This window comes from Simochromis diagramma, unplaced genomic scaffold (genome assembly GCF_900408965.1).
Source record: "Simochromis diagramma unplaced genomic scaffold, fSimDia1.1 OVJJ01000205.1, whole genome shotgun sequence".
Taxonomy (NCBI): domain Eukaryota; kingdom Metazoa; phylum Chordata; class Actinopteri; order Cichliformes; family Cichlidae; genus Simochromis; species Simochromis diagramma.
This window is the reverse complement of record NW_024386782.1, coordinates 9,327,551-9,342,088: the sequence shown is the minus strand read 5'-3', so window position 1 is coordinate 9,342,088 and position 14,538 is coordinate 9,327,551. Positions and strand designations below refer to the sequence as shown.

The 14,538-nt window shown below is 41.9% G+C and overlaps 1 protein-coding gene and 1 long non-coding RNA gene across 5 annotated transcripts in view; one reads left to right on the top strand and one right to left on the bottom strand.

Moving 5' to 3' along the window:
• Nucleotides 1–1,024: 1,024 nt before the first annotated feature.
• Nucleotides 1,025–13,407, bottom strand: LOC120727276 (BTB/POZ domain-containing protein KCTD1). 4 transcript variants are annotated; one of them, XM_040021532.1, is made up of 6 exons: nt 13,043–13,407; nt 9,597–9,736; nt 7,118–7,296; nt 6,342–6,486; nt 4,876–5,181; nt 1,025–2,488 (listed from the first exon to the last, which is right to left on the bottom strand). In XM_040021532.1, the coding sequence occupies exons 2-6, from the start codon at nt 9,684–9,686 to the stop codon at nt 2,327–2,329; spliced, it is 882 nt and encodes a 293-aa protein (XP_039877466.1). In that variant the 5' UTR covers nt 9,687–9,736; nt 13,043–13,407; the 3' UTR covers nt 1,025–2,326. The 4 variants fall into 4 exon arrangements, with proteins under 4 accessions (XP_039877466.1, XP_039877474.1, XP_039877481.1 ...); XM_040021540.1 differs by lacking the exon at nt 9,597–9,736 and having other exon boundaries at nt 13,043–13,400; XM_040021547.1 differs by lacking the exons at nt 9,597–9,736; nt 13,043–13,407 and adding an exon at nt 8,994–9,254.
• The window catches only part of LOC120727327, a 27,128-nt gene continuing 22,219 nt past the window's right edge, over nt 9,630–14,538 (top strand). Inside the window, exon 1 of the long non-coding RNA XR_005694495.1 lies at nt 9,630–9,834. This is a non-coding gene — a long non-coding RNA (uncharacterized LOC120727327). The remainder of the gene's footprint in view (nt 9,835–14,538) is intronic.

The window sequence follows — 14,538 nt, the reverse complement described above, 5'->3', positions numbered from 1 at the left end:
TAGTGGAAACTTTCTGGTTTGTAGTGTATTCGTAGTCTGAGTGTTATAGACCAATCTGAGTAAGCTTTGGTTGCACCAAAGTAAAGTTCCTGTAAATTGGGTGATGCCCATCTATCTAGAAACCAACAAGGTCACCTCTTCCAATCATGATTTAGCTTTTAGAAATGTATCTACAATATATCCTGGCCAAGATGTCACCTTTTCATTTAACTTTCAAGAACAAAGCAAATGGCTCTGCTTAAAATGATCAGTCATTTTAAATAATGAGTACTGAAATAAAAATTAAAAGAGCTGAATATTTAAAGCATTATATTTAGCTTTGCTAAAAGAATGTTTAGCCAATGATGTATTGTCTTAAACACAAACTTTTAATTGAGTGAATTCTAGTGCTTTTAATTGAAAGTTGATAGTTTCTTCCACGTGCACAGGAATTTTTTTTGATTTTATGACTGAGAACAGAGCATTGCTTTGAACCACTCACAGTTGCACCTCTAGCCTATGAGCATAACAGTCAGTCAAAAGGGAATCTGGGGCAAAGGGGCCTGAAAGGGAGACATATAGCATAAACTGTAGATAGCCAAAGAAAGTGGAGATTCTGCCAAAAGGGATGGAGACAAGACAACATGGCTCCGTGTGGGATTTCACTTTGGATTTTGACCCTGCAGGAATATGTGGAAGTACAACTGACAGGACTTGCGTGGAGAAGTCGGCTCTATTCAATATAACTAAGTAAAGAATGCCCTGTGTAGTCACTGATGCACCAGCATAAATCCTCCAAGGTATAATATTGCCTCGGCAGTTTGCTTTACCTCTCTGGTTGGAAAGAGCAAAGACACTACATAATGTCATGTTTTGGGTTTTTTTTTATCATGTTTGCCATAAATACATTCAGGTTTCTTGAAATAATTGCGAGCGGTACAACAGATGCAGCAAAATCAAATTTATGGAATTACTAATTAACTGCTGCGAGACATGTGAAAGCAGTCCCTGCAGCAAAGTAAAAACTGTGAACAGACACCATAACTACTTTAGCTGAGATTTATTTCACTTTTTTTTGCTACATTCTTCTTTACTCAAATCTAGGGAGCATAGGTGGGTCAGTTATTTAAGAAATACTTTATATTCAACTTCATATGAATATGTGCTACAAATAAAAGTGATCTTGGAGTGGGTAGTACAATAAGCTTTTAATCTGTTCAGTCATGTCTGAAGCAACAAAATTTCCTTTAAAAAGTTTAAATGTAAAAAACACAAACACATATACGATGAAAATTTACAGGTCATGACTCAAGGGAATTTTTTTTGATCCAATTAAATAATTCCCAAAGTAGGACGCGGGGGGTTCGCAGCTCATAGTCCCTGATGAGGCAAATGGTGTGTCATAATAATTCACAAAATGATTTCCTTACTGCATCTAGCGGCTCCATAGTGTAGTGGTTTACACATTTGCCCAACAAAAGAAAGATCCCCAGTTTGAGGAGACACAAATCCCTTTTGGGGTTGTGGCAGGAAGGGCATCCGGAATAAGAACAATCTGTCAAATCAAACATGCAGAGCCACCCACTGTGGTGACCCCTTGTGAATAAGAGAGCAGACGAAAGTAGCTTCTTCTATTTCCTTACTGCATACATGTGTGTGTATATATATATATATAAATAAAAGTCTTTGAAGTAAAATTTTGATGTCAACTGTATTTTTTGACTTAGGCCAATAAAATAAGCAATTAAAGAAAAAACACTTCATTGGTGTCGTAATTATTTAACGTCATGTTATTATATGAAAAACAGATGCTGTTGTTGAGACTAACTGTTTATGACAACGAAGACATTCTGCACTGTAAGCAACACATTAGTGACCTTTTCAAAACAAGGGGTAAAAACAGACTTAACCAATATGCCAGCGACACTGAATCAAGTCACTGGTTGAAAAAATACAAATTAAAAAAAGCTATGCAACACATAAAATCAGCAACAAATTCTTTTCTTTTTAATTTATATGGGAAAATTAGAACTCCTATTCAACCTAATGTAGGCTCCAAGTTTTAAAACAAACTTTGTTTGGGGATCCAGCATATATAAATCCTTTTTTAAACTGGTTTAGGGGGACAATCTCAAACTTATCAAATATCTTGTATCTTCTTATGGCAAAAAAAAAAAAAAAAAATCTCCTGTTGCACTTCATTTTTATTCTTTAGATGATTCTCAAGTTTAAGAAAACAAAAAACATCAACAAGGGAACAAAGAAAAACAGAGTCCACAGAGCTCTGCAGCGTCAAGCGTTTGGCTGCCACAGAAAAGTCTAGCACCTCCTGCTGCTTGGGAGGCTTCTAGTCTAGCTGCTCCTGCTTTATCCTGTTTGAATTGGGCCCTCGCTGACTTGTCCTCCTCAGTTCCCTCCTCAGGACGTACTCGCTGAACTGGGATGAGTCCACGCCTCCGCCGCAGGAGCCAGCGATCTCGAAGCCACGTTGCTGGAGACGCTCTAGAACCTGGGAAATGTGGAACAAGATAGAAGGGGGGAGGATGTCAGAAGCAAGATATTGATTATAGAAGGAAATGCACACGATTGGTCATTTCTTGGTAAAAGTCAGTGTGATAAGCCAGTCAGGGAGTCGCTACAACAGTGATGCTAAATTGTTAACCACTAACCTTTTGTTTACTGCTGCAAAGCTGAAAAGCATTCAATCACCCAAAACTCCTCCAATTATGTGCTGCTGCCTTAGTCTAGCATTGGAAACAGCTTTGGGAGTAAGTAGCAGCAACATACGGCTTGTGACGGGAATTTGGATGGGACTTTCACAAGACTTTCACAAAACCAAGAGCCTCTCATATTGCCTCATACCTCATTTTCATTGTTTTCTAGTGTATATGTGTGTTTGTCTGTGTGTGTGTAGCTGTTCCTGATCCCACAGCCTCGCAGACATCTACAGACGTGTCCAGGGGGGTTGTAGGATCACATTCCATCGAAGAGGCCCCAGGGAGCAGTGAGGCTTTCTCTCTGCCACTTGGCTCAGTGTGGGCTGCTCAGGAAAAAAAAACCCTCTCCCCAATTCTCCCCCAGGCCCAAGCCTTCACCAAAACTACAAAGGTCCCCCTACTGCTGGCAGCTCTCTCTGCTCCCCTTCCTTCTCTCAAACCCCCCGCCCTGCCTCCATTAGCCGCAGATACAGCATTCACCGCCGGCGTGCTTTAATAACCAAACAGGATTATGGGCCCTGCCTGGGGACAACCTGCTAGGGAGCATGCTCACTCTCTTGCTTGCTCTCCACGACACACACACACACACACACACACACACACACACTCCAGAGTCTGGTTTGTGTGTGTGTTTTTTGGGAAGGAGGCGGTGATTTGACTTCCTCAGACGGAGACATAGTCCAAAATCATTGTAAAATCTTTTCAAATATGCCTTTACTTCATCTTTTATGGATGCATGTCTGAGGATTTTACCATCAATGAGTTATTGGAGTATGAATTTATAATCTGGGAAATGCAGGATTGCCAAATACATGCAGACAATAACAATGGAGGTTGACACAAAAAGAGTGTTTTGTTGAGTAAAGGCTTACTTGTGTGTGCAGCATACACCTATTTTTTAAAAGCTTCAGTTTTGCATGTATTAGTTTCAGGTAAAAACAGTTCCTGGGAAAGGATCATATTTTAATAGAAAGCAAATTGAAACTTGACCTCTAGTTCTTACAACAAACTTATTTTCTATCTCCTTGTAATGAATGGTGTTCGAATAGACTCCCAACCCTTAGATTTATAACACCCCTAATAACTTATAAGAGTTTACAAAGGCAAAGTTAACTTTAATAAACAAAGATAAACTAATATATCAGAAGTGCACAACCTCAAGATATTGCTGGTATTCATTCACTAAGGCATCCAATTCTTAGTAGGAAATCTTGCCAAATGCTTTTGGGATGTTATACACAGAAACAATACTTGAACAGAACACCATCAAAGTCTTGATTTTATTTTAAATTGAACATCAATCTGTTGATCCACTAAGACACTCAGAGTTACTGACTTGTGTTTTCATTACACGCTGAACTTCCTCTTTCTTCTTCCTTACAGTTTCCTTTTGCACCACTGATAAAGGTCTCAGCTGTTCCACTATGTAAAACTCCCATCATTAACAACTTTCTCATCACTTGTCGTTAGTTTGGCCCTAATGCCCACTGTAAGCTGGCGTTTTGGTCATCATTGTTCAAATAATTCACAACAAACTTCCAGCATATTGTTACTGAAATGGGCTGAGAGGCTCCTTCAGCTTCTCTGGTCTCTGTTTTCAGTCTTTAAACCATCTAGCACATGGTGGAAGACTCTGGCCAATGTAATGACTTTTTAGACCAAGAGACAAAAATAAAATGTTTATAGGTTGTGAGACATGGTTTCACCTGAAGTAATGGGTTGAACTGAGACCTTTCAAACTGTATGTAAAACCAAAAGTCCAGATTAACTGATTTTTTTGGCATATGAAGCACATCTACACCTTCATTTTTGTGTAATGCAATGTTATATGTTCAAAACCAACCAAAAACATAGTGTTACATCAGTGGCTAGTACTGAAGCACAGCCCTTTTTCAGCTCTCCAGTTAGAGTCAACATTATTATTCCATACAGATCACAGAAAGTAAAGATGGTGGTAGACTTGTGTAATGATAGCTTTCTAAATTAGCGCTTTGATGAACTCATCAAAGCACCCATTTTTCTGCGAGGCTGTTCTTGTGATTTGATTGGATTAAAAAAAAGATTAAAAAAAAGAAAGCCTGCAATCAGACATCACTAATTTTTTATGACAGAAAAAGGCTAAATGAGCACAACATTACTGCACTCAATTATTATGTTTTCAAGATAGATGGATACAAACCTGGACAGAGTTGAGGTGACAGTACCCATTCAGTGGGAACCGGATGACGTGTGTGGAGTCGTGGTTCCAGCCGGCATTGACGGAGTTGCACATAACGTCTCCGATTTCTGGAAACACATCTTCGATCAGGGCCTTGTCACCGCTGAGTGTGATCCTCTCACCCAGGTCGGGTGCAACACGCACCACCAAGCACTCGCAGGGACGGGACACCCGACCTAGCTCCTGGTCCTGGCGCCAGCGCTCCAGCTCAGCAAGCATGGGCTGCAGCTGGAAATATCGTGCTTCCTCATACAGCAAGCTGTAGTCCTGTAGGATATAAAAGTTGAAGGGTTTTCACATCATTGCATTCTCGAAAAAGAAATGTGAAGTTGTCGGCCTTAACGGTTTACACATTAAAACCATGGTAAATATGGTATATGTTTTCAGGGTTGCATCAAATATGTTGTTCCTGTTGATTATTCTGTTTAGATTTCAAAGTATTTTGTAATATTTTTTGGGGGGTTTTTTCCTCCTAGATCGATGTACAATATTATCTTCTACACAGGTAGACTTGATGCAGAATTCAGGACAATCTGGATACTAGACAGCAACATAATAAAAGACACAAAAAGCAAAACAGTTAAAAGTCGTCATTTTCTTTCTAAAGCTGAGATATTCCAAAAAAAAAAAAACCCCAGAAAGAACAAGGAAGCTTTAAAAGCACTGTTCTACATGAATGAACAATAAACCCTAGTCGAGACACCACTCAGGAAAAATTACAAAAGATCCAAAGTAGAGAAGATACAGGGCGACGTGTAACACAGGGTTGCATGGGCTAGAGGAGCAGAGCCTTTACTCACAGCACTGCAGGGCCTAAACTGCACCACATTCCAGTTTTTACATGATCCTCTCAACATCTACTCACTGAGCATATGGCCTTAGCCTGAACTTGGTCTTGTCTTTTGCCTCTGCTTATTTTAACTGACATACTTTTTGCACAGTGGACAGTCCATCTGATAATGTGGTTATTTGTTTTCTCCCAGGGCAAGTTCAGTAATTATTGCTTAACTATTTGAGTGGGGGGTGGGCTGCTTATGTGCCACATACAGTGACAGGCACCTTGGATGGACACTTGGCACAAGAACACAGAGAGCTGCAGAAAAAAGGATATCGTATGGCCATGGGTGTCAGTATAATTGTTTCAGTACGAGCCTGCTTTTTTACTTATGTATTGCAAAAGAATCTTTGCCAGTTTGTAGCTAGAAGGGATCAAACTGCATCTCTTGATGAGGAAATGCTTTGCAAGTGGGGTTTGTTTGGTAGAGCCCTGATATTTTCTCTCCAGCATGTGAACCATTTTCAGTAACTCAGGGAGGACCAGTGACCAAAGGCGTTCCACGGCCTTAGCATTCATTGTGTGTGTTAAGTTGTAGGACTGCTGACTGGCTGATGGGAATTTACAGTTTCTAGGATGGGCATCAACTTACTTTGAAGTCGTCGGGGATGAGGAGCTTGGACGTCCTGAGGAAGTTGAGGATATAGCGGAACATGTGTCCATCCCTGTCAATGAAGTAGTGCTGCTTCAGGCTGTCCAGGACTATAGGCTCTGTGCCATCAAAGAGACGACCAATTCTGCCCGTAAGAGAGAGAGGAGGGGTGGTGATTTAAGCAGAAAGGGAGGTAAGGAAGGAAGAAGGAGAACAACATATCAGTGTATTTTTTGCACTCACAAACAATACTTGTAACAATTTTTAAAACCTAAACTTGATCTCACTAAATCCATCTTAAAGAAAGAAAGAAAGAAAGAAAGAAAGAAAGAAAGAAAGTCCTGAGAGGTCAAGGCCAGCTGGTGCTTGATTGCCTGAGGCAGGGAGGCAGTCACCCCCGGGCCTGTGCTTGGAGCGACAGTGTGGCCTCCCAGCCTCCAGATGGCTCCATGCCCTTTGGCTCTTTACTGCCGCTGTGACATCTGTCAGAATAACCAAGTTGCCTTTGTCTGCTCTCTGCATTCTGCGCTTAAAGTGCTCACAAATTGTTTATCCCTTTAAAATAGCAGAGTTTTACGAAATGTGACATCCGACCGTCGCGTTACAACAACCAAACTGCGAGGAAATTCTGACAAAAAACATTAGGCTCCATCAGAAAACATCCCTGTAAAACACACAATACATGAAAAAATCCTGCCACAAATGGTTACCCCTGACCCTGGATCTTAACCTCCCCCCTCCACTTAAAATACATCTGTATGGCAGGGCAAACTCACCGAGATTCTGGAAATTTTGTTAAGGTGGCCAGACTGCTGGTGTACATGTGCCCACCTACATCGATGTGCACAGGAGCATTGGACTTGGTGAGCTGAGCAGGTGTTGGGATGCCCTGGTTACTCAAGGGAGACACCGGTGACCGTGTGATCATGGGCCTGGACATGCTGGAGCGATTATCCTGAGGGAGCACAAAGGAAATGCATGTAGGAAGACACATTAGATTGTAATCTTCTGCTGCAAATGAAACAGACAATTAAAACAACTCTAGGGAAGATCGAAAAAATTAGTATATTAGGAAAGAAAAAAGAAAGAAAGGCTAATAAGAGACAACAATCTGTGCATTTCTTTATCCAATATATTCTGCAGTCAGGAGTGGAGAGCAAGGGTGGGTTTTTTTTTCTTGTTACCCTTTTCTGTGCAAGATAGAGCAGCCCGACCTTGACCTGAATGTTGCCACAATCCACAAGCATCCACTCCTGTGGGCCATAATCTCCAAAACCAAATTAATTTGGAGCATCAATCTCAGTCATGAAAATGAGCAATAATGATTCCTGATTTGAATACTATAATAGGATTTGGAGAATAACGTCTCACGATAACCTACAAACACCATTAGGAGACGATTTCTGTTAAGCTCTGAGATGAAAAATGACTTTATACCCGAAAAAGTTTGAGTGAAGATTGGAGAAAATCTCAAAAGTGTCCCGATCACTAAGGAGTGAGCAGGACATTAGACACATCTTCTTTAAAAAAACAAAACAAAAAAACAAAACAAAACCGTGAACTCAACACATACATTTTACAGTATATTGCACAGGAAGGACTATCTGACACTGTGTGCGCAGTCTACGGTTGAGGGCACCGAGGTGATGATTTCTTCGATTCGGTAAATAAAAAAACAAAACTACCAAAAAACAAAGTGTCCGGCACTTCGCTCCATAAAGTCGAAAGTTAAATCGCTCTCCCCCTCCCCAGACAACACGACACTTTTACGCGTTTACCTGCGCCGGCATCACTGTGGTTGGAGAGGAAGTCACCGAATGGTCATTTTGCTTCAGAGATGCTGCGGGAACGGGCTCTCCTCTGACAGCGAACATCAGCGAGCTCTCCCTGCACTCCGCCGCTCGGATCGGGAGCCGTTTGAGGGAAGCGTGCACGGACTCATCCACGGAACTGATTGGACGGGGACGCTTTCTCGCCTTCTGATGCGTTAAGTCCATGATATCCGTTTCGTCCATTACGGCTCAGACGTTTAGGGTCAAAGAGATAGGAGAAAGCAGTGAGGCTTTTTTTTTTTTCACCCTCTCCAACACACCTGCCAAAAATGAAGAGGCGTGAAAAAAAATAGCGAGCACCGGGGGTGAGAGCGAAAGCCGTTGCTGTCACACGGAGCGGCTTCTTTGCAGTGGCTGGGAGAAGTCAAAGCCCCCGACAACATTAGCATTGTAGCGCCCGCGGCTCTTTTGGGCTGTCGCTGTTTCAGTGGCAGGTATGTGTGTCGCATTTTCGCGGAATGAAACAAATCCTGCCTTAGCCTGCAAAATGCGATCGTCTGCTTATAATGCGATTTGGGTTAACACGCCACATCTGGACCTTGAACAGCTGGCCTTTGCCCCCCTTTTCGGAGCAGTGTTTCCACGCGCGACCACTCCCCCCCCACCCTACACGTTGCTGCCCATTGTTCAGCAGCAGTTTTTGTTCAGCCTTCCAACACATCAGTCGAACAAAGTTGAGTCTGTGACAAAGCCGAATCAGTGGCCAACCTTCTCAATCACATGGACAAAAAAGGAAAAAAAAAAAAAACCCCTGCAATAGCCCATTCAACCCCCCCCCCCCCCAAAAAAACAACCTCCCCCCACCCATACACACACTTACCAGCCATAAGCACCTGATTGATTGTGAGCTTTCCAGTCACACAAAAGCAGTCAGGAACATCACTCTTATTTTTTAGATGACCAAATGCATTCTGAATATGATGTTTTAAGGGAAAGGACTCTTCACTATTTACAGGCTGCAAGATGTTATCAATAAGTAAACGTCCTTGAGGTCAGCAAAGAAACACTGCATGTGAAGTACCAGCTAACGCCCCTTCAAATCAACGGTGTGACCCTCAGAGCAGCTATAAAACTTCTTCATCTGTTTCTCCCTGGCTCTGTGTCTGACAAGTGTAAGCGCTGCGGTGTGGTGTTAACACCACCTCCAGTGACCACATCAGCATTGCAAAGCTACCACACTAATGATATCGTGGAGTATAAAACCAGACCACAACATGTCCAATTGCGGTTAAAAGTACTGCCACAGCACTCTCCTGGGTTGTTTTTTTTTTTCCGCAGAAGAAATGTAGGGAATCCACAATTTTTAATAACATTCAGATTAAAATTAATTAGTTCAACCACTGGCCTTAAAACATCCACATTCCTGTTTCTCATTGGCAGTGTGAGTTTCACACCTAGATACCCAATTAGCAATTAAGCTTGCCTTTGAGTGTAGGCCTCCAATGCGGTGTGTGATCCTGGTCTGATTTGCATGCCACTTGTGCACGCGCTGATAAGCGCAGGCAGCAGCCATACATAGTTTTAAAATTCAACTCCAGAATCCCTCGCAGAAGGCAAAGGGGCCTGCGGGGCAAAAGAGAGAGAAATCACATGGCTGCTCTTCAAAAGGGGACCTGTGTAAGGCAGCCGGCAAAGTGCGTGGGATCACACTCAGAATGCAGGTAATTTGTTCCCTGACTAATTTGTGGAGATGGTGGTGTGTGCGTGTGAGAGAGAGTGAGTGAGAGAAAGTGTGTGCCTGTGGAGAGTAAGTTCTGAAAACAGCTTGGTGGAATTGGATTTCCTCAAAGCCTTGTCATTGCAAAGGTGGATTGAGTGTAAAATCTGTGAGGCATTATGGAAAATTGCAGGGGAGAAAGAAGAGAGAGTGAAAGAGAACGGGTGGTTGGGTGGGTGGGAAGTGGAGGGTTGGGAGCTGGAGGGAGCCAGTTGAGGGAATGAGCTCTCATATCACAAAATCATCCCGAGTTGCTGGAAATAAAGACGTGTCGTGAACCTTTAGTCGGACCTGTGTCTACGTCAAATTTGTTGTAGCTCAAAATCAGTTCAAAGGTCACAGCGTCCTCAGAATCTACAAGTATGAATGCTGAGATGTGCCACACGAGCGCTTTTCCTACCTGTTGCCATTTTGAATTTGGCACAGCGCTACAGAAGTCTCCCATGCATGTTAGGATGTTTGCGAAAGAAGTCAAAACGTATGTGTTCAGGGAATCTGTTCGTTTATCCAGCTCGTGTAATTTTGTTGCACCACAGTATGCACAAACAAATCTAAAACAGGCGCAGAGCATCAAAGCCCGGAGCAGTCGAGCTACTCCCTTTTGTTTCTGTTGTTTTTCACCAGTTTTCTTTCAGGCCTCTAATGCAAGACCATCTTTCTTCAAACTTTAAGGAACTAACACCATACAGTAGCTCAGGTTGAATATTTAGTAAGAAATAGCAGGGTATGTGTTCCACTAATAATTAATCCAAAAACATAGAAAGCAAGGATCTGTCTGCTGTTGTAATAATTGAAGGGCCTTCTGGGGTTCAGCATATGTAACAGACTAACTTTAAGTTGGTCATCCCAGAATGCAACTCTTCACTGTTTCGACATATCTCACAAGATACAATTAGCATTTCAGATCAGAGCATTAACATTCAGTTCAAGGCAGGCAGACTGGTATTTACATAATCTGGATGGGTTGTCTCTGCTTTGTTGCCTGTGGCCATTTGTTTGAAATGTCCATACACAGACAACTACAAACTCTGGGTTAACATCAGTTGCCGCTAGCTGTATATATAAAATATATATGAAAAAGGTAATGATGAACTGTTATAACAGCATGGTTTGGGTAAAAACTGTAAGCTAGATCAAATGCATATCCCACTGGACTTTGTATACTTTGTAAATATAAAGTAACTGCATGCTGCAGCAAAGCCAAAATATCGCATTTCAATAAAACTTTTGTCATTGTCATTAATGTTTTTGTTTTCACATCTCCCCTCTTTGATGACAACTGACATAAGCATATAAGTTCTGAACAATGACTGCAGAGACTTTGTCTTCAAACTGACTCCACGTCTTATACTTAACAGTAAAGGGATTATTTGGTATGTTTCAAATGACCCGTGGAGATGTGTTTAGTATGAAAAAGTACTAAGGCATTAAATGAAAGAATGAAGAGGTTGCCCACACAAACACAAACACATCACCACATTTGAACATACTATGCAAACCTGTACTTTAAAGCATCTTGTTGAGTACATGTGTAGTCACCATTTCAATTTTTGGCTGTAACTTGCATAAAAATAATCATTTCCAGTAGAGCACGGTGGTCCGGATAAGCTTTGATTCTCCACACGATCAAGAATTTCATACACAGCTGGTAACTATAAAACAAGCCATAGTAGTGCTTACTTATTTATCAACCAGGAACACACAATTACTCCCTCAGTTTTCTCAGACGTACTAATCTACTTGAAAACGATTCTTTGTGGAGTTACTGGAGCTGTACATCAGCATGACATCACAGATAAGGAAGTGTGATCAGTGCTATGTAGCCGCAGGCTGTTAGAGACTGTAGTGCATGTTCACTGGCACAGAGCAAACTATCCCAGGGCACAGGAGTGGCAGAGCCACTACAAAAATACAATAACAGCATTTCTCTCCCAGCGTTCCAATCGAGAGCAAGCAAAGATGAAGTTCAAACCGATCCCGTAGCTTCACTAATGCGATTCCGGCCTGTTTTGTTAAGTGTCTTCTTTCAGCTCAGAGCTCTGTTTGTAAATCTACTGTCACTGTGAAACAGATGAACTGAAGCCCTATATACAGTTCTCCCCCCCCCCCCCCCCCCCTTTCCCTTTTTAACAGCGCCATCAGGTGATCGGTCCTGACAACCAAACATCTCAGTCCCATTCTCTTTATTCATTCACCCCCTGGAACTCGTGAAACTGGCTAAGGGCTTCATTACAGGTGACCAGAGCTGGATTTGAGTATTCTCCCTGGGGTCCAGTGGTAGATGTTTAGTAATCAAACACAATCTTTTATTTTATTTTATTAAAAAAAAAATCTTTATATTTTAGGATGCCACATGCAATACTGTAGAAAGTACACACTTTAAACGGAGTACATGTCTGTTTACAAAGTATAGTCCTACAGGCGAAATAAGTAGATACTGTTACTACTACTGAGTAAGTATATCTGTGCCGATTCGCATCCGGACCTTGGAGTTGATTACGCACGGCGCGGTCGTAAAGCGAGGAGACTAAAGACTAAATTCGCTCCTATTTTCGTCTTTAAATGCATAAATGTGAATCTCATAACGCGGACATGGCTTGCATTAACGGATGATTCACAGATTCCGCACTGACGTGTATAAAAGGTACATCCTGTCATACAGAATAAGAAATACGCCCTCGGCAAAATTACTCCACAATGGCGTCTTTCATTAGAAGATCTAGGGCAGCCAGGAAATGGAAGTGTTTCACGACAAAACTCACTTCGAAAAACCTTTACGAAAACGACAAACGCGGGTTTAAGTAAGTTACGAGCAAGTTGCACAGCAGCAGCAGACACGGAGACGGCGATGTTTTCCGAGCTGAAACGCGCCAGGAGCGAATTCACACGGTGGATAAGTAGAGTCTTTGCTCGACAAGATCACAGTCTGAGCCCGCTGTTCGTTTAGATTGGATGCACCAGAACGTCCTACATTGTAGTCACGCGCATACATTTGTACAGTAAGTAAGGGACAATAGCCAGGAAGTGGTTAAATATTTTTTAAGAACTGTACCGCTCGAATCGCTTGGCACATGCGTAAAAGCTGCTGCGCCTCTATGTCCCAGTCCATCCAACCTCGGGAATAAAATCAAACCAAATAAATCTTCGCTTACCTGAAACATAGAGCGGCATAAAGTATCTTTTTGGGCACCTTTTCCGTCCGATTTGGCCCACGATCTGCCTCTGTTCCTACACCAGTGAGAAATGCAATAGCTTGGCTAAGGTAGACAGAACAAAATACAGAGAATACTTGCTCCAGGGCTCCGAAACCCCTCAAGGCAAAGATCAGGATACAATTAGCTCATGTCTCTGCCCCAGTCTAAACCAATCTGCAAAATAAAACCGCGAGCAAAGAAAGAGATCACAGCAGCAGTGCCTCAGTCTTTGTTGAGTTTATGTTTTTATAAAATCAAATATTTTTTTTTCTTTCTGCATTTACAACACCCTCACCCCTCCTGCCTCCAACTTGCCTATTGCCTCGGTCTCGCAGAGAAGCTGATTTTAATCGTTATGATTAGTTTTGATGTAACGTTCCCCCGGGCGATTTCTACAAATGGATGGAGTGTTTTTCTGCCAGGGAGGAAAGGCAGCAGATGATGATAATTATATAGATTGTTGGTGGAGTCCTTTGATTTTTTTTTCTCTCCCTTACTTTTCAGACATCTAACCTGACTAGTTTGCTTCTTTAACGTATACACGCAGCATGTGCTCCCTGACAACTTGTTGATTAACCTTGAATCAACGAAATTAATAGAATGTGCTTAAATGAAATTCTCACTCGAGTTTGGTCTTTGTGATCTTTTCAGTCTCTTTCCTCCCTTTGGACAACCTCCAAATGACGTAGACCAGTTGTATAAATAAGCACTTGCAGCTTGCCTTGCCTCAATCAAGTCTGAATCAGTGCCCGAGGGTGATGTGCGAGCTCATTTCAAATGTTCAACCATGCATGATTTCAGGAAGATTGAGGCACTTCTGAGGCTTTTAGAATTACTTTGGGGATGCAAACAGTAAAGGAATTACATGTTCAAAGTTACAAGTCAACAGGCATAATTATTCTTTCCGAGTTAAGAGTGCTGTTTTGTGCACATGTGGGCACAGGGTTGACAGTTATTCCTTTAGATTCTTAATAGTTATCCCCATACCATACACTATGAAGGAAAGCTGAAATATCTCCTGCGCCCCCTACTGGGCAGAACATAAACTTTCTTATATGAAAGCAAAGCTGTTAGTGTAACTTTACCCAACATAAAAAGCAGAGAAACCAGAGAGGAAAAAAAGATGGATAAGACATCAATTTAAACTAAATATTTATAAACATGCCATGTAGCCTAATGTTCACGCAGAGACAAAACTGAATCCAAGCTCGTTTTGAAGTTCAAGCAACAGTGGAGAAACAATGCCACGTCACTAGGGACTGATGGACTGAACCATGTGAAAACATATTTCAGCTCTTTTCATCAGGAAAGTGGTGTCCTCAGATCTTTTATAAATTACGAACAAAATCGCCTTTTGAGGATGAACCGTCCAATTCGGGCATGAAACTTTCCACTTTTTGACCAGCACGTCCCACAGGGACAGGGGATTCAATTGTTAAGATGAGGTTACTTTT

Excerpts from the sequence above, each read along its gene's own strand:
- LOC120727276 (XM_040021523.1), bottom strand. The coding sequence starts at position 8,356 with ATGGACGAAACGGATATCATGGACTTAACGCATCAGAAGGCGAGAAAG. Across the intron at positions 6,487-7,117 it reads ACAAAATTTCCAGAATCTCG|AATTGGTCGTCTCTTTGATG; the intron begins GTGAGTTTGCCC and ends TCTTACGGGCAG. Across the intron at positions 2,489-4,875 it reads GTCACCTCAACTCTGTCCAG|GTTCTAGAGCGTCTCCAGCA; the intron begins GTTTGTATCCAT and ends CACATTTCCCAG.